The sequence below is a fragment of the Orcinus orca genome, chromosome 14, assembly GCF_937001465.1.
Source record: "Orcinus orca chromosome 14, mOrcOrc1.1, whole genome shotgun sequence".
Taxonomy (NCBI): domain Eukaryota; kingdom Metazoa; phylum Chordata; class Mammalia; order Artiodactyla; family Delphinidae; genus Orcinus; species Orcinus orca.
This window is the reverse complement of record NC_064572.1, coordinates 63,186,097-63,208,071: the sequence shown is the minus strand read 5'-3', so window position 1 is coordinate 63,208,071 and position 21,975 is coordinate 63,186,097. Positions and strand designations below refer to the sequence as shown.

Sequence of the window (21,975 nt, the reverse complement as noted above, 5' to 3'; positions counted from 1 at the left end):
AGAAATGAGGGTCTATTACTCCGCTCTCTCTTGCTCAAAAACTTTCCATGACCCTCTTTGCCTATAGAAAAAAATTAAAATTCTTAAGAGGGCATCCATGCCCCCCAGAACTGTTTAAGTCAGAACTTTGGGGTTACAATTGGTAGACACTCAACACATTTGCTTAAGTGAAAAAAAAAAAGGAGAAGGTACTGGCTTACGACCCTGGAAGTCCCAAAGTGGCCTTGCTTTAGGCCGAGCTGGCTCCAGAGGCTTGAATGATATCGCCAGAGCTCTCCTTCTGTCTCCCTCTCAGCTCTGCGTGTCCCTGCTTGACTCTGAATGTGACTGCACTGAGCTCTCAGGCAGGGACTCTCCACATGGTGGGAAGCTGTCCCTAGGGGTCCAAAGCCCTATCGTTGCAGCTCACAGACCAAAGGAAGAAGAGGCCCTCTCTCTTCCAGTCCCCAGTAAAAAGCCTTCTAAGAGGACTCTTCATAACTTGAAATCTACGTGCTTTGAACTGGGATATGGGGTCCCCATTGGCCAGACATAGGTCTCAGGCCCACATCTATGGTCAGGAGCTGATGGGGCATTCTGATTGACAGTCCCATAAGAACTACACAGGATGGGGGAGGGACAGTTTCAAATGGAGGGGGGGTGCGGAGATCTTAAGGAAGTGGGGGAGCCAGTCATGGGGCTGCTAGGGGGAAAAGGCACATCAAGAGCAAATGTCTTGGGCATTCCTGGTGGTGTAGTTGTTAAGAATCCGCCTGCCAATGCAGGGGACACGTGTTCGAGCCCTGGTCCAGGAAGATCCCACGTGCCGCAGAGCAACCAAGCCCGTGCACCACAGCTACTGAGCCCGCGCACCACAGCTACTGAAGCCCATGCGCCTAGAGCCCATGCTGTGCAGCAAGAGAAGCCACTGCAACGATAAGCCCGCGCACCATGCTGAAGAGCAGCCCCTGCTCGCCACAAGTAGAGAAAGCCCGCGCGCAGCAATGAAGACCCAACGCAGCCAAAAATAAATAAATAAAATAATTCATTAAAAAGATAAAAATACTGGATGCTCTTTCTTAAAAAAAAAAAAAGAGCAAATGTCTTGGGACTTCCCTGGTGGTGCAGTGGTTAAGACTCCACGCTCCCAATGCAGGGGGTCCGGGTTCAGTCCCTGGTCAGGGAACTAGATCCCATATGCATGCTGCAACTAAGAGTTCGCATGCCACAACTAAGGAGCCGGAGCAACCAAATAAATTTTAAAAAACCAAAAACCTCAAAAAAAAAAAGAGCAAATGTCTTGAGAATTCCCTGGTGGTCCAGTGGTTGGAACTCTGCGCTTCCTCTGCAGGGGGCACGGGTTTGTTCCCTGGTCAGGGAACTAAGATCCCACATGCCACTTGGCGTGGCCAAAAAAAAAAAAAAGCAAATGTCTTGAGAAGGCTCATGCTTGGTGTAGGCGAAGCGCGGCACAGAGGGCAACAGGCTCAGAGCACAGTGAGCTGGGGGGAGTTGTAGGGGTGGAGGTGGGGTGACAGGGGACACTCAGAACACGCAGGACCTTATAGATCAGTTTTAGCATTCTGACTATGATGGAGAAAGGGAGCCTCTGGGGGGCTCTGAGCAGAGGAGGAGCATGCTCTACTTTACATTTTGGAGAGTCACTCTGCTGATGGGAAGAGAGTCGACTGGGGTAGGTGGGGCAAAGATGGAAACAGGAAGGCCAATTAGAACTTTTTTGCAAATCGAGGTGAAGGATTTTACTGGCTTGAACTGGGATGGTAGAGTGCAGATCACCAGAAGTGGTCAAATTCTGGATCTTTTAAAGGTAGAACTGTCTGGTTTTGCTGGTGGATCAGATATGTGATGGGAGAGACAGGAGGAGTCAGGGAAGATTTGGGGTTTTGGCTTGAGTGACTGGTAGAATGGAGTTGTCCTTGACTGAGAAGAAGAAGACTGGGGAATCCCCTCAGGGCCTCCGTTGGGCTTTGACTTTCATGGTAAATGGCCTCTTTCTCTCTGTACTTCCTAGTTCTGTGTCCTGAGAGAGGGGGACTAATTGGCTTAGCTTGGATTTGTGCATGAGTCCAATTCTAGTAACAGAGTTATTGGTGGATACACGGGCAGGAAGGGATGTGAGTGGGGCAGCTTCCTTAAAGTAGCTGTCAAGTGATGGATACCATTTGGACATTTCTAGTGTCCTGGCTCTCAACTACCTTTAAGCTTCATCTCCTGTCACCTCTCCCAACCCCCTCTGTCTTTCACCAGGCAGCTTATACCTCAGCCACATTTTTTTTTTCTTTTGCGGTATGCGGGCCTCTTACTGTTGTGGCCTCTCCCATTGCGGAGCACAGGCTCCGGACGCGCTGGCTCAGCGGCCATGGCTCACGGGCCCAGCCGCTCCGCGGAATGCAGGATCTTCCCAGACCGGGGCACGAACCCGTGTCCCCTGCATCGGCAGGCAGACTGTCAACCACTGCGCCACCAGGGAAGCCCTCCAACCACATTTTGTCTGGTATATTTCCATGCCTCCATGTCTTTGCTCCTACCGTTCCCCCAACCCAGGACAGTTTCTAACTGTCATACTTGGTGAACCTCAGCTGGGAACTCTGTGGGAGTAGGGTGGGGGGACAGCGCTAGCAGAGTCAGAATTAGGTGAGTTCTGAGGAACAACGAGGCTGGAGAATAGGCCCTGTTTGTGTTTGGGGTGGGTAAATGGGACTGCAGTTAGAACAGGCAACTGGTCAAAGATTGTAGAACATGTTTTGGGGGCCCTCTGGCTGATTCCAAGCAGAAATCAGCACCCCAGGAGCGACACAGCATGAAAGCTGGGCAGTGGTGGTTACTGTTGACAGCGGATCCTCGCTGTCCAATTTGGTATGAAGGAGACCAGAAATAGAATAGAAGGTAAGAAGTTCTGGTGGGACCCAGGTAAGAGGCCCTGGCTCCCAATCTGATGAATTGGGCAGGCCAGGGCTCCCATTCTGGGGGCACCTGGAGGCAAAGCCGGGCAGTTGGGGCCAGATAGCCTACTCTACGGGATGAACGCAGCATTGACTGGGCCAACCCAGTGCCCTGACGACCTCCAGGAATTCACTCGCTGTGCACCAGGCAATAATCAGGAGTTCTGCCATGCTGGATTTCCATGGGTTCTGAGCAGGCTCTCTGAAGTGGGGTGCACATCTTCCAGGGGGAGCAAGATTATTTATGCATGAGAAGAGAACACTGGAATTTCTATGTATTCTAATCTCATCCTTTTTCTATTTTATGTCTTGTAAGATTCATAATATGTTAGTCTAGTAGTACATTTATGGAATTTGTAAACAAGTAACTATACTTATATTGCAAGTACATATTTACTTCCTTTTACTGATAGGGTGTATGATCAAAGAAGTTTGAAGACCACTCTTCTAAGAGACTGGTGATTAAAAGGAGCAGCACTGGGCAGGATGGAAGGTGGGACTGTCATTTGCTAAGATGGGAATAGGGAGGAGACACAAGTGGGGAGGGAGAAGGAAGGGGATGGACTTGATTAAGGGCTTGCTGATTTGTTGGGGGTCCCACAGTGTCATGATATGAGTAGGCTGGGCAAATAGGCTTGGGGAAAGACAGGCCTGTTGGAATCATGATGGAAAGGAGGTGCCTGGGAGACACTGACCGCAGCCAATGGGAAAGGTCATTCCTAGGTCTGCCTCTAGGCTCTGCTTGCAGCTGCCCAGCCACCCCTGGCAGCGCAGAGCTTCAAGAGGCTTTCAACTGGGAGGAGACAGAGATGGAAGCTGAGCTGGAAAGGTTTCCCAGGGGCAGAGAAGGAAAGTATCCAAGGGCGGAGAACAGGTGGAGGCCGTGGCCTTTGTGGGAGGGCTGGAACTGGGAGGCTGCTGAAGGGATGGAGAGCAAACCCCTTCCAAGTATCTTAGAAGCAGCCTGGACAATCACTCCATTTCTCCCCCAAACAGGAACAGAGAGACCCAGGGACAGACACTCATCCTTCACTGGACACCCGGGCACAAGAACAGTAAGGGTGTCTGAGAAAACCAACAGTTCTCCCACTTCCCCACCCTCAGACTCACACAGGGACACGTAGACCCACGCAGACCAACAGAAATGGGAGCCAGCGACCAACCAACCGACCCACAATATAGGCGCCTGTATGCCCTCAAGATACACCCGGACTGCACCAATCCTAGCAGCTGCTCGCCCAGGCCAGGACTCCACCAGAATCAGGGGGTGCGCGAGGTCGCTTGAGCCCTCTGGTTCTTCCCCGGTCTCTGCAGGGCTGGATGCTGTCCCGGCCCGGAAATAAATGAGCAGCGAGGAAACTGGTGGCAAGCGTCTGTGGTATCTGTGCGGCCTGGGGGATAAAAATTGAGGCACGGAGGAGGGAGACAGGACAGCAGACAACCCCCCACCCATGTGGAGAGGACCTCCGACGTCGCATTCTGAGAGCCTGCACCCTAAGTTTGGGTGTGGTTGGAGAGGTAGGGAGACCAAATCACTCACTCGAAGGTAGTCCCAAGTTTTGCAAAGCGAAAACTCCTCGCCCCGAAGGGGAGGTGGGGGGCAGGCAGACTCGTCTGGGCCATTGCCGGCTTTCGGCTGCCGATGAGAGGGTCCGAAAAGGGGTGGGAGGAGGGTCTCAGCAAAGGGGTGGCAGGGTGGTCGCAATGGAAGTGCCCTTGGGAGGATTATTGAGGGTTTATTTGAGATCGAACAGTGTGAGGGAAGGCCTGTCTCAGAGACAGGTAGAGACAAACCTGGAGCCATGGGGAGTGACATACAAAATTTTATTTTTATTATTATTTATTATTATTATTTATTTGTCATGTGCAAAAAAAAAAAAAAAAAAAAAAAAGGAAAAGAATCAAAACGAACCGACGCGCTGAAAGTGGCCAAGGAGACCAGAGCCATCGGGGGATCTTCCGAGGGTTCGGCTGGGTCCTGGGTCTGGGTCCCCTGTCGCGCCAGCCCCACAGGGACTGGAATGGGACGGGCCTCGGAGTTTGAACCTCGGCTCCCTCGCTGCCCGGCTCGGGCCACTGGAGCCTGGCTGGGCACCGGCAGTTCCCTTAACTATTCTCTTCTCTCTCGTTTTCCTTTTCAAAAAAAAAGGCTCCAAGGGAAGAGAGATCTGGGCGAGGACTCCAAGCCTTTTCGGATTTGTTCAAGGATTTTTATTTATTTATTTATTTTTTCACTTTTATTGACTTTGTTTCTGTTATTTCGAGTCGTCACGATCCACGGGTGAGGAGACATGCAGGGCGCATCGCCGCTACCAAGAGAGCAACTACGGGGCAGGGCGGCCTGGCCGCCGGCGCCCCAGGGCGCGCGGGGCACGGCCTCGAGGGGCGAGCCTGGGGGCTGGAGCTGCCACCTCTGATCTAGTCTCAGGGGGCAAGGCAGCCAGGGCAGGGCTGGGGAGAGAGGCCAAGGGAGGGAGCGAGACAAGAGAGACGAAGACTGAGAGAGACAGAGTCAGGGGGAGAGAAGCAGAGAAGAGAGATGGAGAGGGGAGAGATGCAGAGGAGAGAGATGAGAGAGCGAAAACAGGGAATTACATTGAAATAGCCAACAAAACAGAGGCGAGAGGAGTCCACAGGACCATGTTCGTCATTTTGCATAGAGATTTCTTTTCTTTCGTAATTTTTTGTAACAGAAAAAAAAAAGCCCCCCTCCCCCAGGACGTGCTGTGCTTTAGTGGGCGTGTAGCTGTGTCCCCCCCTCCCCCCCAGCGAGCGGCGACTCTCACAGCACAGACAGCAGGGCGTATCTACAGGCAGGACGGGCGGGCAACTGGGACTCTACCCGGCGGGGCGGGGCGGGGTGGACGGGGTGGGGTTATATACACAGGGGTTCGCCTTCACACGACACACACCGTCTTTCTACGAAGCAGCAGCCTGTTGGGTTTTTGTTTTTGTTTTCCTCTTTTGCAAAGACCATCATATTAAATAAATGTAGACTTTTTGCGGCCCTGGTCATTTCCTGCCAGAGGAGGAGGCTGGACGTGGGTGGGAGGGGGTGGAGTGGGCAGCCCCCCACCTCCCACCCCGCGCAGCTCATACGCCAGCTCAGACCCTGCTCCCACCACCTGCAGATGGAGAGTGTGTCGGGGGAGTGGGGGGGCATCAAGCAACCGCTCGGGGAAGACCAGTGCCGCGGCCTGCGGAAACTAGTCCTGAGGCAGGCACGGAAGAGCCTCCGGCGGGGCAGCGAGTTAGGGAGGAGAGATGCAGAGCGTCGTGGGCTGGGAAAAGGACGGGCAGGAGGGGGAAGTGCGAGGTCGGCAGATGGAAGAGACGCTGAGGTAGGGGCAAGGCGGGGCTGAGAGTCTGGTCACTGGTAGGAGATGCCTGGGCCCTGGGGAACTGGTTAATTCAGGTGGAGTAGGGAAGAGCCAAGAGCCGGGCTCCGTGGGTGCGGGCTGCTGAGGCCTGCGTGCCTTGGGTCACAACCTTGGAAACACCTGACAACCCAGCCCCCCCCCCCGCCCCCGTCCCCGTCCCTAGAGCCCGGCCCTCACGCCCCCATTCCATTCCACCTTCTGGGCAGAGGTGGGAGCAGTCCGGTTGGCGCCGGGGTGCGGACTTTTTCCCGGGGACTTGGTGGGAGGCTGTTCCCCCTTCTGCAGAACATCGTTTTGTTCTTAATTTCCTTTGCCCAGCGAAGCCTCCCGGCGCCGGAGCGTCCGAGGCGGGCTGCTCCGGGGCTGGGCCGCGCTGCAGTCCGCGCTGATTGTGTGTCACAGAAACGTGTCCCCCGCGCAGCGGCGGGCCCGGCCAGAGTCCGGCGGTGTGGCTGGTCGACTCCCGGGTCGGCTCGGGCGAGGCGGGGATGAGCTGTGTCGGACCCTCCTCGCGACGCCGCGTTGTCCAGGCAGGCGGGGAGGGGCGGCGGGCGGGATTGGGGGCGGCGGGCCCGGGCCTGAGGGTCCCGCCCGCGGCTCCACCCGTCCTGTCCGGCCTTCGACGGGGTGAAGTGAAGGGCTGTAGGGGTCCTGGGATGGGGTGGGTCTGGGGCGGTGGCCGGGAGGCTTCTTGTCGCGTCGATCCTCCCTCCCTCCGGGGTGGGCGGTCAGACGGGGACGATGTGGAGGCCAAAGCTGTCGGCCTGAAGCTTGATGTGGTCCCCGCGGTAACTAGTGGCGGTCATAGGCAGCGGCAGCAGCGGCAGGGGCGGAGCCCCGGGGGGCGGCACTATAATAATAAGGGGAACCTGGAAGTTAACACAGGAGAAGAATGGGCTGGGTGAGAGGACAAACAGGAGAACAAAAAAGGAAAGAAAAGCAAAGCAAAGACCTCCCCGGTCCGGGGTCTAGCAGGGTCCGGGCAGGGAGGCATTGGCTGGGCTGCGGGGCTGGTTGCCCCCAGGAGAGCTGCATTCACCGGGTGGGAGAGGGACCCGACCGGTGTCGGCCGCCGCCCGACTGCTGACCTTCAGGGGGCCCGAGGGTGGGGGCGGTGCAGAGCCTTCCAGCGACGGGGAAGGGAGCGGAGGGGAGAGTTAGGAAGGAGCGGGAGGCGCGGGCGTCCTCTAGGGATCCCGGGGCCTCAGTGCTGCACTAACAAGCCTGCCGGGCTGGGCACCCAAAGGGCGGGTCGCGGGGAATCGGACCCGCGTCCGGAAGCACTGCCGAGCTGGCCGGGGGGCGGACGGAAGCGCTGAGCCGCCGGCCAGCCAGGTGGCGTACTCACTTAGTAAGGCGGGGTTGCTGAATCTCCAAGCCTCGTTGTAGGCCGTGTACTGGGGATGGCTGTACGGGTTGCCGGAGAACTCGCTCCCTGCGGGAGGGCGAGGGAGTGGGGATCAGACTCGGCGCAACGCCAGAGCGGACCCGACGTGCCCGGCCAGCGGCCTCCCTCGTCTCTCCGAGGTTCAGGTGCAGCGGGCAGGGTAATGCCCACTGCGGGCGGACGGCAGGGTGGAGGCGGAACAATCCACCTGGTCCAAATGGGGGGAGCCCATGGGGTGTGTGTATGCGTGTGCGCGCAAAAGCACTGACCCGCCTCGCACACCGGCGTGGAGGTAACTGCGGGGCGGTGCCCGCCTGGGGCTCCCCCCGCGGAGGCGCTCCGGGCCACCTAGGAAGGGTTTGTTCCGGGTCCAGGAGCGCCTACGCCGCTGCGTTGGGGGCCAGCGTCTCTTTAGTGGAAACTCCGGTTCTAGGAGCCACAGCCCCACAGGGTGGAAGCGGGGGAGGGTGGCGAAGACAGGCCCTCGGGACACTCTGTCCCAGAAAGTCCTGAGAATGGCATCTCAGCATGGTGCCAGTACAAGGGGTGGGGGCTCTGCTGGGAAACACCCCCCTCCCTCCTTTCCCTCTAGAGATTTGATAGGTGGGCCACGCAGCAGGGGAAGGAGGCGGCGGGAGGCAGGTGGACTGCCCGCCGGTTCTCAAGCGGTGAGCGGAGGGCCCCGTGGGCTGGGAGCCGTCGGAAGCTGCTTCCCTCCCTTCGCGGGAGAAAGGCCAGGCCTCCGGGTTTCCCCCTCGCCCTTTCTCCTGTGTGATGACCCCAGACTGTTTACAGTGATCCCTAACCGCGGGTTAAGTAGAGGAGAAGGGGCCCCTCTCGGAGAGGGAGCTGGGGTGGGGGTGGGGGATGCAGCCACTGGAAAGCCTGTTTATTGACGAGGAGGGAAAGCATGCGTGCAGCAGGATAATGAGCTTCTGAGCTCAACTGTGACCAAGAGGAACTGAGCTATCTCCTTCCCCATCGCTAATGAAACAAGTGTAATTTCCTCATCAGCACTAGATTCTGTTTAACGACTCCCCCCTTGCCACCATGAGCTCTCTGAGGCTCCCCTCATCCCCATCCCCTTGCAGACTCCCCCCTCCCTCACCCCCGCCTCTCTAAGACCTCCTCCAGCCTCCACCTGCTCACTGCTGGAACCTTCCCTGAAGAACCTCCTGGCACCCAACACTTCCATTCGCCCCACCCCAAATCTGGGCAGGGATACCCTCACCCACACCAGCAGCTCTCCTTACCCAGTTCCTCCAACTCCCTTCAGCCCCTATTCTACAACACCCAGCAGCAGTCTCCCTCTTGGCCAGCCCCCTACATCCACCTCTGCTTACCCAGTGCTGTCCCTGAATGAACGGTCCAGGAATGGGGCCAGTCACCCTACTCTATCTTCCCCCGCATGAGAGCTGAGCTTCAGGGAAGGGGCACACAGAGGGCAGCCAGCAGGACAGGAAGCAGGCCCAGTGAGTCTCATCCTCTTTAAGACAAGAGTTTTTTGGTGCTTCTGTGAATAGGAACTTCAACTCTCTTTGGCTTCAAGCCCAGCTCCCAATCTGGGGTGAGGGGTTGGGGAGAGCACAACCTCCAGCTGCAGTCACCAGACCCCAAATATGGCCTCTGTCTCTCTGATCCACACAGCCCAAACCCAGCTCCTCTCAGATGGGGACGGGTCAGAGCCCCCAGGAGCAATGAGGGCCCAGGGCTCCTCTCAGGAGATGTGGAGGTGCTCCAGCTTGTCTCTCTCTGAAGCCAGTCTCTCTGGTTCCTGCCACAGTCTGTCTTCTGTTCCTCTTTCCTTAGGGAATAACTCCCTTCTCTCCCTGGGGTGGGGTCGGCTCTCCACACTGGTCTTCCCTGTGGGTTGGTGTGGACCAGGGTGGCTTTGTCTGAGTGACAGACATGCCCCTGGAAATGGTTCTTGGCTCCAAGTTTCCATGGAAACCAGGGCAGACTCTTCCAAGCAGTGTCAGCTGGCTGGGGGTGGGCTGGGGCACTGAGTGTGGAGCTGAGGCTGCGTGCTCCTGGGCACAGACTGGGGTGGGTGGGCACTGCGGAGGGGCCAGGACGTACAGAAGGGTGCACACACTACTGCAAGCACTTCTGCAAGTTCCCTCCCTGGATTACTCATGAAGGAGGATGAGGGACCCCGGCTGCAGCCTCTAGGGAGAGAGAGGGATAGAACAGCAGTGGTTTGCAGGGGAGGAGATGTTGGGTCTCCCCCAGCCCCAGCCTCAGACTACAGACCACTCAGCGGCTCACCCACAGTTTAGCTACTCCCACCTAAAATAGGCAGCTGCAGCATTGTCACCTACCAGGCACCATTCCTGCCAGGGTGGAGGTGGGGTAGCTTCCCTGGCCAGTGGGGGGCACGTGAGGGGGGTAACCAGGCAGAGTGGTGCTCGCCATGTCACGACCTGGAAAAACACAAAGGGGAAGGGGTGAGGCCTGGAAGAGAGGGGCCTGCCTCTGCTCACACAAGGGTACTCCATGGAAAAGAAAGCGCTGAGTGCAGACATGTAGGGGCACACCTGAATGAGAAGGTCCCGGTGTGCCCTTACATGTATCTAAGCTTACCTAAATGTCCTATGAGCAGCTGTGTGTGTGCACCTCTGCTCTGTGTAGCTCTCTGTGTGTCTCTCCGTGCATGTGTGTATGTGTGTTTGCCTTTGCTTGTGTCTCTTTGTAGCCCAAACCCAGATGGAGAAGGGAGGGAGATGACCTGGTTTTACTCCTCCTTCCCAGTGAGATATTCAGCTGTGGTCTATCCAGTAGCCAAATGGACCTCTATCATCTTGCTCACCTCTCCCCTCTTCAACACCCCATCTTTCCTTCAGGCTTGGAGCACACCCCACCAGCACTTGTACAGGAGCTGATGGGTATTCCTTGTCCTCTCCAAGTGAAGCTGCAGGTGCTGGGCCTGGCAGGTGTGAAGAGTGGGGGGCCAGCCAGTGGGCTATTTTGCTGTCAGTGTTCATGGCATTTAAATGATAGAAAACCATCCCTGAAGCAAATCAGGAGCTTTGAGCTAACAGTGCAAATGGATCAGATCAAGTTCCAATGAGCAAAGCCTGCTCTCCCCACCAGCTGCTAGACTTCTGTCCCTGGAGGTGTCCATTAGCTAGAGTGTGGAGAGTGGGAGGAAGGGCTTTCCTAGTATCCTGGAGTGAAGGCAAAGCGAGCCAATCTTAGGGAGATACCCATGGTCCACAGATATCTCTGGAACACAGCTGTACCTGAACGGCCCCCCTTCCTTGCCTGCCCCCTCCATCGCCATGAAGCGGTCACCGCCTTCTTTGCAATTTAGCATGCTCCAATCTCTAATGACAATAAATTTGTCCTCTCCCATACTTCCATGCCCTAGAGACTACTTCTTCCTTTTCTGGGTCCTGGGTCCCCTTTCTCCTCTCCATATTTCCCTTACACTCCTCGTCAGCCAGTGCCACTCTCCCACTCTAGTGCCTCTGTCCAACCCTGGGAAGAGGTGTGGCTGGAGGAAGGCAAGAACTAGGCATCTCTGGCCCACTTTCTTTTCATCAGTTGCCCTAGACCTCATCCTCCCGATGGCTATTCCAAAGCATTTCTCTCTCTCCTTGCCACTCTCCCCTTAAAGTCGACCTCACCTGAAACCTTTCCTGAAACGTGTGAGTTTCCTCACCGCTACCTTAACACATCTGAATGATTCATCCTTCCCTAAGTAGACAGGGATGCAGCTCAGGCTTTTGCATTCCCAGCTGCCTGTGAACCTTTTCATTAGCTGTCCCACTGTCACCTCAACCCTGACAGGAATAAAAGAGATCACCTTCCCCCCAGTCAGTTCTACTGACCTACTTGAAGACCATCAGACCAAAACCTCTGGAGTCGTTCTTGACATAGCACGCCCAGCTTTGAAGTCAGTCGCTGGGTGTTGTCAATTCTCCTTAGCAATATCTGTTACATCTGTCCCACCTTCATTTCCTCCACCACCTCCACAGCTCAGCGCCTAAGCACCTGCCCTGGGTCTGCCACAACAGTTTTTTTGCTTGTATTCCCTGCCTCCACATTCTTCTCCTTCAGTCTATGCCTCACATGGCTGCTTGGCTAGCCCTCATGAAACGCTGCTTTCATCACATCACTTCCCTTGTAAGAGCCATCATGGATTCTCTGTAGTCTACAGTTTGGGTGTCTCTCAGGCAGTCTACACTCTGCCAGGCGTTCAAAGCCTCCCAGGTACTCTTCCCCACCCAGTTTTCTCAGCTCTGATTCTCACCCCTTCTGGATTAGTGTGACTGTTTTCACTGGCTTGGATGCTGTGAAATCTCTGCTTTTGCTACCTCTTTTCTTCTTCTTGCTATAGTTTCCCTCTCCTTCCCTTATAAGCTCAAGGCTTAAAACCCCTACTATTCTACCCATCGGAGAAGTTTCTCTCTTCTAAACTTCTATAGTGTCTGTGCTCCATGGTTTACCACGTCACTACAGTTCATGAAACATCAGCCCTGTTGTTTTCCTCCTCAAACAGATCATAATCAAACGGAGGGCAGGCCCTGTCTTCTGCTCTGTAATACAGTTGAGAATACGGTAGATGCTCAATAAAAACTTATTGACTAATTCTCTATCACTCTATTGGACTTAATAGCCAATTCCTGGTGGATTATATTGTTTTCTGTTTCATATATGTTGGTGTCCTTTGAAGAGGTAAAAGCTGGGCAAAATGTAAATGTTTGAATCTGCTTTTTTTCTACAAATAATTTGAACAATGGATTGTGAATTTTTATAAGATGATGAAAGATTTATACAGGATGATGAAAGAGGGACTCATACGATGTGACTCAGCTTTATCATGCAACAGAATGATTTTCTCTCTACTTATTCATATAGCTAATATCTTACATTTTAAAACTCAAGGACAAGCAACAGAGTAGAACTGTCAAACAAGAGATCATTTTGAACTCCCAGAGAGATAGCAGAGAGAATCTGTGTTTGCTCTGTGTGGGTTTTCTTTCATTGACTTCTACTGTCAACTAAATGTACAATCTTCCTGACCATCTCTCAGTGGAGAGGACTTCAAGTGGACAAGTAAGCAACATCTATCAATTCCTAGAGAGATTAATAATATGGCATTTCATTGTCAAAAAAGGCCTAAGAGAGGAGAGTTAGTGAGGAGGTAGAGGTTTTGAATAGAAAAATACAGAAATCCAATTCTTGGTCTTGTGATCCTAATGTCCACAAAGCAGTCAGGAAGAGAAGGCTGCTTCTTTCTCAATAAACAGGAATTTAAATGCATCTGAATTCTGATTTTCAGCTGCATAGCTCCCTCAGCTTTTCACACACAAATTCCTTGTACTCTAAGGTTGTGTCACACAATCCCTTACTTAGCTTCAGGAGAGAAGAGGAAATGTGGGATGACTAGAAAGGTGTTTCCAGCTACCTGGAGGCACCCCTATTGCAGTGTTTACTTCCACTAGATCTTTCTCTTGCAAATGGTCCAACTTCCAGCATATAGAAACTTTGGCCTGCTGAAAGTCAGCCACAGAACTGTTGACTGAGAGACACATTTCCAAATTCTATTTTAAAAACTGAATCTGGGAAGTGCTATTCAAGCATTTTTTTAAGTGTGAGAGACGAGACCCATGATGAGGAAAAAGCATGCAAGCACACGGCTGTGATTCTGCTGTTGTGGATTCTGTAACATCAGTACAGCATCACTGGATTCTGTAACATCAGTACAGCATCACTACCAAGAGGTGCCCGTTCAGGACCCCTGAGCCAACAAAGGTATAAGCCACTGCATACAAAGCACCCTCAATGGCTTCATTAGCACACAGGTGACACCTGAAGAACAGGAACAAATTGACCAAACTCTTGCCAGAGCCATATATTCTTCTGGAACACCATTGTCAATAATAGAAAGCACACACTGCAGGAAGTTTTCAAATTACTAAGACTGTCATACCATTTGCCCAGCAGCATTCTGCGAGCAAACTTCTTTTAGTGAGTGAATATGAATGGGTAATGGAATCTGTGCAAGGAAGAATCGACAGAGTACTGGGCGTTGCATTACTACCGATGGGTGGACAAAGGGGAGCGGAGACAGACTCTAAAACTGTATGACAGCACAGCCACCTCCTTCAAGCAAACAGGCAAAAGTGCAGAAAGAGGAGAAAAATAGCTTCAGAGCAGAATACATCAGTTATAAAATATGTCATCCGACAGACGATAGGAAGCAGTAAAGCATTTGCTTTGCTCACTGACAATGCCAGGAACATGAAAGCAGCACGAAGAATTACACATGGATAAAAACCCACGTACTACAAGAGGATGGGCATTTCCTGTTGGATAATTGCTTCCTAAGATTACGAAGTTTTAAAGATGGAAGAGCCTTCGAGATGATCAGTCTCACTTCCTTGTTTTCAAGTTGAGAAAATGGGGGCACAGAGAGGCATCGTGACTTTCCTATGGCTACAGAGCTAGTAACTGACAGAGCCAACGTGTGAAGCTAGGTCTGTACCACACTGCCTTTTAATGATAACATGAAGTTAGATACTCCCCAAAAGAGCCAAAGAAAAGGAAAGAGAAGTCATCTGACAAGCAAAATCTCATATTGTCACTGCTGTCATTAGGATGAGGCAAGAAAAACAGGACACAAAGCATAAAATATTGACACTGAAAGTCTGTGGTAAAACCCCATGGGGTGGAGTATCAACCTCTTTGGAGAGTTTTCTGAAAAACAAAGAGGCTCTTCAAGAAACAGGAGTAGCTGAGAATCTAAAGCCCCCAGAAGTGTTAGAAGCACTGTATTTGATGAGGATGTCTTCTCAGTTCAACTGCAGAAGTCCCTGAAGATTCTAAAGCCAATTTCTACAGCAATCACTACATCTGAATCAGACAGTGCACTTTTGTCAGACATTCCTTACCAAATGGGCCAGATCAAATCAACTGTTTCGGAGAATCTAAGTGCAGTTCCTCTTACAAGTACAGAGAAAAGCAAAGTGAAAGACTTTATTAAGAAAATTTCAGTCACTGGATAATTTATGCTGTTTTTTCAGGTCTTAGGATCCAAGGGCAGAGTTGTGTTTCTACTTGCACCTAGACTAGCTAGCATTCACTGAGCACCTACTATCATGCTAGGCACTGTCCTAAATATTTTCTATATATTATCTCACTTAATCCCCATATCAACCTATGATGTTGATCTGTTTTAAATCCCCATTTTATGGATGAGAAACTGAAACTCGGAGGGGTTAAGTATTATATCCAAGATTTCACAGCCAGTAGATGACAGGACCTGGACTACAGAACAAGCCGTATACTTGGGGATGGATTCTAGAATGACATTCTCAAATAATGTAGACCCAGAAAATAGGTATTTGGTCCAGGGAAGTAACCTGGGATTATGCTAAGCAAATCCTTCCTATAACAGAACATCTTGTCACTTCTTGTTTCTTGCATGTTTCAGGTTCTTCCATTTTCTACAGCAAGGCTTTTAAACTGGGGTTCACCGATCTTGTAGGATGTCATGGACGTGCTTCAGGGAGTCCATATAAAACTATACATGTGATGTTACAGATACATATATGTAATATCTAGATGGCTTTTATCATGTTCTCAAAAGTATTCATGACTCAAAGATTAATAAGCAGGGCTTCCCTGGTGGCGCAGCAGTTGAGAATCTGCCTGCTAATGCAGGGTACATGGGTTCAAGCCCTGGTCTGGGAGGATCCCACATGCCGCGGAGCAACTGGGCCCATGAGCCACAGCTGCTGGGCCTGCGCGTCTGGAGCCTGTGCTCCGCAACAGGAGAGGCCGCCATAGTGAGAGGCCCGCACACCGCGATGAAGAGTGGCCCCCACTTGCCACACCCAGAGGAAGACCTCGCACAGAAACGAAGACCCAACACAGCGAAAATAAATAAATAAATTAATAAACTCCTACCCCCAACATCTTAAAAAAAAAAAAAGATTAATAAGCAGTGTTTATAAAAGACCAAAGAACCTTTGTTTTTTGGTGTAAGAAAGACACTGATTTGTTTGAAACTATTTGAATTGGACCAATAAACCAGATCATACAAAGAACAGTCAAATAACATGTGAAGGGTAGGGAAGCTTATCTCAAGTAAGGCAAATGTCAGCATCCAGGAGACCAAGGAAATAATAAAAAGGAAGCTGCCAAAGCAGCAGAGATGCTTTAGTTCAGTGATGGCAGGACAACAGACTTATTAGACACAGATTTATACAGTAAAAGTTATATTCAATCAGTTTAGAGATGCTTTCCCTCAGTATCTTTCTCTGAAAATGAGCACTTTTGCTATGCACTTGACACTATGGAGGACCCTAAGGCCGAAAAACATAACTCTTGTTTTACTATCCTAACCTCAAGTTGTGTCTGCTTCTCATAAGGTCGTGAAAATGAAGACATTAGATTGCTTCAAGGTTGGCAGTCTGTGCCTGAATTTGACACAAGCATTTATAATACTTCCAAGAATACAGTTATTAAATTTGTAATTACTGCCTAAATATACCGTACATTTACCTGTACTACACCAATTATGATCCCTTTATGACCAATCCAAGTTATACAGAATACACCAAAGTAACAAACTTTAAATCTGTAAAAGATGCTTTAAAAGGAGAGGGGAAGAGCTTTCTACATATTTCATTTTATTCCTTATTTCCCGGGTTTCCAAATTCTCCGGAAGTTTTCTCCTGGGGGGCAGAGGCGCCTGTATGAGGGTCCCCAGCCCCAGGCTCTGTCTTGGCCCCATAGCTCTGCATCCCGAGGCTGGCCTGCCCTGGGCTCCGGCAGACGGGGCTGTGCTTGCAGCTCAGGGCGGCTGCACTCCCAGCCGATCTCAATTCCCACCCACAGCTGGACCTTTAGTCCCCGGTGTGTCCTAGGCAGGGATGCTGCCCAGATCTATGTGGGCTCAGTAAGGTCTACACCTCGACAGCCAACCAACTGGACACAACCAGTCATGCTGTTCCTACCCCTTCTCCCAGCACGCAGCCCTTCATGGGCCACGGTAGCCTGCTGGCCTAGGGCCCCACAAGAGGCGCTCCTTCTAACTCAGCTGGACCATGGGTGGAGCTGCAGCCTCAGGATAGTGGGATAAGGATAGGGAGTGTTGGGGAGAATCACATTCTCAGGGCCGAAAGGGAATTTGACTATCCTCTAGTCTACTCCCTCTCATTTTACAGAAGAGGAAACCGGCTCGGAGAGAGAGGAAGACATCCCAGCCCTCTCCGTGGTTCACTTCCCCAGGCTACCCTCTCTGGCTCCACTAGAAAGTGGCAGAGGAAGACTGGAGTTGGGCAGGTGCTGGCACTCTGGAGGCTGGGCCCAGGCTCACTGATGGGCTCAGAGCCCCTCGTGCTGGGTGGGCAGAGGTTAAGCCTGTTTGCACAGTCTCCCGATACTCCAGGTCTCCCAGTTCCTCTCCGGCTTTATTTTGTTCTCTGAGAGCACTGAATTGTCAGCTCTAATCCTTCCGAAAGCGCAGCGTTTTTCAGGCGCTCTGTGTAAGTGAAACCCTAATCCCAAGGAAAACGGCCACTTAAGCTGCCGGAGCATCAGGCGACTCTCCGAGCCTGCCACAGGATTTCCTCTGCCCTGCCCGCCAGCGCAGCGGCCCCCGAGAAGGAGAGGGGAGCATTCCAGGCTGAAGGCATGCAAAGCCCTCTCTGAAGTAACAATAGTGGCAGGGCTTTTGCCTCCCAAAGCTCAGGGTTGAAAAAGTGCTGGCTTGTTTGTCCTGAGCAGGGGAAGGAAGGACTCTGATCACCCGGAGGAGGGTGGGAGGTCTTCCTGTCACCTTGCGGATGGCTGGCTCTCCGGGGGAAACAGGCTTTTAGGTCTTACCTAGGTGACTCTGAGGCCACCAGGACATTTCTGAGCCCTTGGTCCCAATACATACCTGTAACATTCACTGGGACACCCCTCTTTAGGGTTTCTGGTCATCCAGAAAAGGTTGGGTTGGCTGACTTCACTTTTACTTAGCCAACCTTTTCTTCTTAGAAAGTGCCAAGTAATGGAGTAAACAGGCTTAGTACTGGGGGATCCCCCACTTTGGAGAACTCTCCTTTGGGATACCTCAAGCATCTCTAAATATCTACAGCAGCAGAAAGTTTCCCTATAACCCAGCTATCCATGAAAACAGTGCCCAGTGCTTTCTACTGTGCAACACTTTTTTGTAGTTGGCTACTACATGCATTTGAAATAAAGCTCGTTGATTTCTCAAAAATATTTTGATTCAAATTCAAACTGTCCTCTCTCCTTGATCTCTAAATGAATTAGTGATTCATTAGGGGGGCCAAGCACAGTCCATTTGGCGTGCTCAGCCTTTGGGTCTCATGGACAGAGGGAGGAAATGAAGGAAGGAGTCAAGAGGTAAGGCCCAAGGTAATGGGCCAAAGCTGAGCTCAGCTTAGAAGACCACAGAACTACGTCTTTGCTAAGATGCCCGGGTACCCTTCATACCTTCCTCCTGCTCCTCATGCCTCTCCTTCCCTCTGTAGCTCCATTAGCAGCCTCACGTGCTTCTGCCCAAGGCACCCTGCTGGGGAGGGAAGCCCGTCACTGCTGGGATGGCTGGTGGGCACAGACATGGGTGTGGAACTGGGGCTGGAGATTGTGGTGGCCCAGCTTTTGTTCTATTCAAATTTGACCTGACTCTCCCAGTCCTAGAGTAAATTAATGTCTTTTCTTTGCAATATCTTTTCCCTCTAGGGGTGGACTGGATAAAGAAGGAAGGGAAAGAGCCCTGATCCAGTGACTCCCTAGGCTGCAGACCCAGGGCACCCACATTATCTGTCAATGTCTCATTGCTATGGAAATGCCCCTGTAATTAAATCAGAGCTGAGGTCTGGGGGCTGGAGGCCCTGGGGGATGTGGCTGGAGGCCTCAGGGATGTTTGGAGGAGGATAGCCTCTTCCCAGTGGGCCTTCTCGGCAGAGGAGAAGCCCTCTGGCTTGGTGTGTCTGAAGTTGCCTTAGCCCTCTCCTTTCAAGGTTGGCGAGGAACTCTGATGTCTGTGCCCTAAATTCCTCAGCTAATCAGGGGCTTTGAGCTGACAGACAAGGCTAGGAGACTCCCAGCCTCCTTCAGAAACATTTCTCAGCCTTTATTGCCCTCTCCTCCCCCAAGAGGCTGGCCAAGGGCTAAGCTGTTTGTTTTATGGAGGGAAATGCAGTGCATTGGAAGGGGGTTGTTAACTACAGGAAAGAGGCACTTCCTAGAGGTCCTCAGGACTCCTAGAGCAGGAGGAGGAGGGTTTCCCAGGGTCCACACCTCTGTCTGCTAAAAGGCCACTTCACTAACCATCCTAGATGTGGGTAAGGAGTCTGAACTTCTAAGAGTCTGCAGCCCTTTCTCAGAAGCCGAGCCCATACTACTCTCTCTAGGCCCCGGGGGCCAGCCCCTGCTTTTCTTTGAACTTTGCCTTACTGGCCTCCTCCACCTCTGCTCAAATTTGCCAACTTCCAGGAGACCCCCATCTTCTGCTCTCTCTCCCCACCGTGGGCACTCCCCTCTTAGGACGCATCCACATCTCCTCCCGGATCTTAGCTACAGATTCCAGCAGAGCTGCAGTCTCCGGGCATCAAGAGAAGTTTCTCCCAAGCTCTTGAATAAAACCACCTTCTCCCCACCAGGATGGGGAAGCTGACAAGGCTTTTTTTTTTCCCCCGTGAGGGAGGAATGGACTGTCCCTGTTACAGTGCTCCAATGTTCAGACATTTTTCCAAAGAAAAGGGAAGACTGTCTGCTGAGACTTAGCAGTCTGGGAACTTGGATAAGCAGGGGAGAGGCTCTACTTTCAGGGCTGCCTGGGGCTCCTCTCTTTCCATGCCTCCGAGTCCCAAAACAATGCGCTATAGGTGCCTTCTTTGCCCTTTAAGATCTCCATTATCTGACAATTTGCTGAGCAGTGGTGGGGAAGGGGATGTGGGATCAAGATCTGTGATTAACATAAAACATACTTCTTTTTTATCTTTTTTAGAATGTTAAACATGCTTACACTATAGTTGTTTTTGGATTGTTCTATTATCTCTAGTTCTTAGGGGTATTAACTGTCCTGTATATTGCTTCTGCTAACTCTCCCTCATGATAGTTTGTATTCATATGAGGTGTGTAATTTTTTATAGTGAGCTCATCTTTAGTGATGGGTTTTTTTTTTTTTTCTGTGGGAGTCCCATGTGCCCTGGATTGTAGAATGTCTCTGCAAGGAAGGTTTGCCCTTGTTCCTGCTGGGGTTTCTGAGTGGGTTACTATCCTAGACACATTTTTATGTAAGTTCTTGGCTGGGGGTTCCTGCCACATCCTCATGGTATAAATTTGGACTCAGGGTCAGGCTTGGGGGTCTCCATTTCTCATGGAGACGTTATTTTCCCTCCCTTGCTTTCCTGAGCACCTGGGATGAGTTTGTGTGTTTCCCATGCATAGATAGCGTTGTCCTGCTCCATCCCTGGCTTTACTCAGGGGAATGCTGACTTCTAGTTTCCTGCTTCTTTGGGGCCCAAGGTCATCTTTTCTGTCTGGTGTGTTACAACCCCAGCCTCCCCCAATTAGGGTCTGCCTCCAGTGTGATGCCAGCAGCCTTTCAATCTGCTCTGGCTTTGGGTCTCCCTCTACTTCTTGCACAAGATGGTGAGGTTTGGTTGTGTGGTAGAATTCTCATTGTTATATTTATCCAGCTGTGTTTTGGTGAGTTTAGCCTGCCTTGTTTCTAGATATCAATCTCATTCCTCTATAACCCCTCCGGGACTAAAATGAGGATGGCGAGGACTACACTTGCACAAAGCTCTCCCAGTGCTCGGCAGTGAGCCTCACCAGAGGCCAGTGAAGCCTGCTCACTTGGTGCAGCAGCTCTGGGGCCTGGTGCATCCCTCGGCTTCTAGAGTGAGCATGGAGAACCACTGTACCATCCCCGACTTCCTCCAGCACTGTCTCGTTCCATTTGGGCTCCAGGGCAGGGAACCCGCTCTCATTATCAGGGTGGATTTTCGCCAGGTGAAGGGACTCTCAGAATTCTCAGAAGCATCTCCAAGTGACTTTGGGACTCCTGAAACTATTATTCATCTTATTCTCCCAGATCAACATCACTGCCAAGGTCCCCTCTATGGCTGCAGAGCTGGCCAGGCACAGGAAGGGAGGAGTCAAGGTGAGGAGGCTATGAGGAAGGGGGGCTCTTTTCTACCAGTGACAGGCGACTTGAAGGCACCAGCACACAGTTGGAGTCAGAGTCCTCACTGAAGAGGCCCTGACCCAGAGGCCTGCGGGACCGCTGAGGGGTTGATGGCAGCCCACTGTGGGGTCCTTTGGAAGGGTAAGAAGGAGGTAGAAGGTACCAGCCACAGCCAGACAACCTGAGGAAGCCTGGGGCCAGAGTGCCCCCAACCCACTCTCTCATCTAGTTGGTCCCTTTTTCCTTATCACTTAGGAGAGACTCGGCTCCGTTCCAGACCAGCAGCCTAGAGCAGTGGGCTGGAGAGAAGAGACGCTGCTGAGCTAGAGCAGCCCGGCGGCGGAAGGGAAAGTGGGTGATAAATTTAAATAACCAGCTTGACTTGGCAGCTTGCTGAGTTGTGATGCAGTGAAATTAAAATCTCGGCAGAACTTGCAAACACTACTCAGAAAAACCAGTCTCTCTCCTTGGTTCCGTGAGAGAAGGTGGGGAGGGGAGGCTTTTGGGCCGAGCCCCGGCCTCTGGCAGCCTGCAAAGTGATTAGCTGTGTCCTGGCCCACTGGGCCCCACTCTCCCCTCTACACAATAGTCCAGGCTCCTCTCTCCTCTCAGTCCTGACCTTGTGGAACAGCTGTATCAAGTGGCTGGTGAAGTTTGAAATCAGCCTCCAGTGCCAGGAGGTGGCAGGAATATCAATAAGGTCAGGTTGAGCTAGGGTTTCCTGGGCTGGTTTCCTCAGGACTCATTCCCAAAGGTTTGCAGCCTCAGCTGCCTGTCCCTGGGGAAGAAGATGAGCTGGGGGTTTAGGATGTGGGGGATGAAGAGGGCTCCTTGAACATCTTGGCACACTCAAGCCAGGCTGTGGCCACAGGATGCCCTCCTGCTCTCTCACCTGTAGCACATACCTGGCCAGAATCACCTGCCGGAAAGTGCCTCCCCTTTTCCTCCTCCACCAAAGCCCTTCATACTCTCCAACCAAATAAGCTCTTAAAGAATCTTGGAGGGCAATTTTTACAAATACACCAAAAGCCCCTCCCATATCCCAGCTATTCTTGGAGCCCAGTTCTAGGTGCCAACATCTTTCTAGAAAATCTCACCTGAAAT

General features: G+C 52.0%; 1 protein-coding gene across 1 annotated transcript in view; it reads right to left on the bottom strand.

The window, feature by feature from the left end:
- Positions 1-6,495: 6,495 nt before the first annotated feature.
- Positions 6,496-21,975, bottom strand: part of PAX2 (paired box 2) — a 74,803-nt gene continuing 59,323 nt past the window's right edge. The window contains 3 exon segments of the mRNA XM_033425798.2: positions 6,496-7,172; positions 7,671-7,757; positions 10,031-10,132. Coding sequence (XP_033281689.1) covers positions 7,051-7,172; positions 7,671-7,757; positions 10,031-10,132 — 311 coding nt within the window. The 3' untranslated portion in view covers positions 6,496-7,050.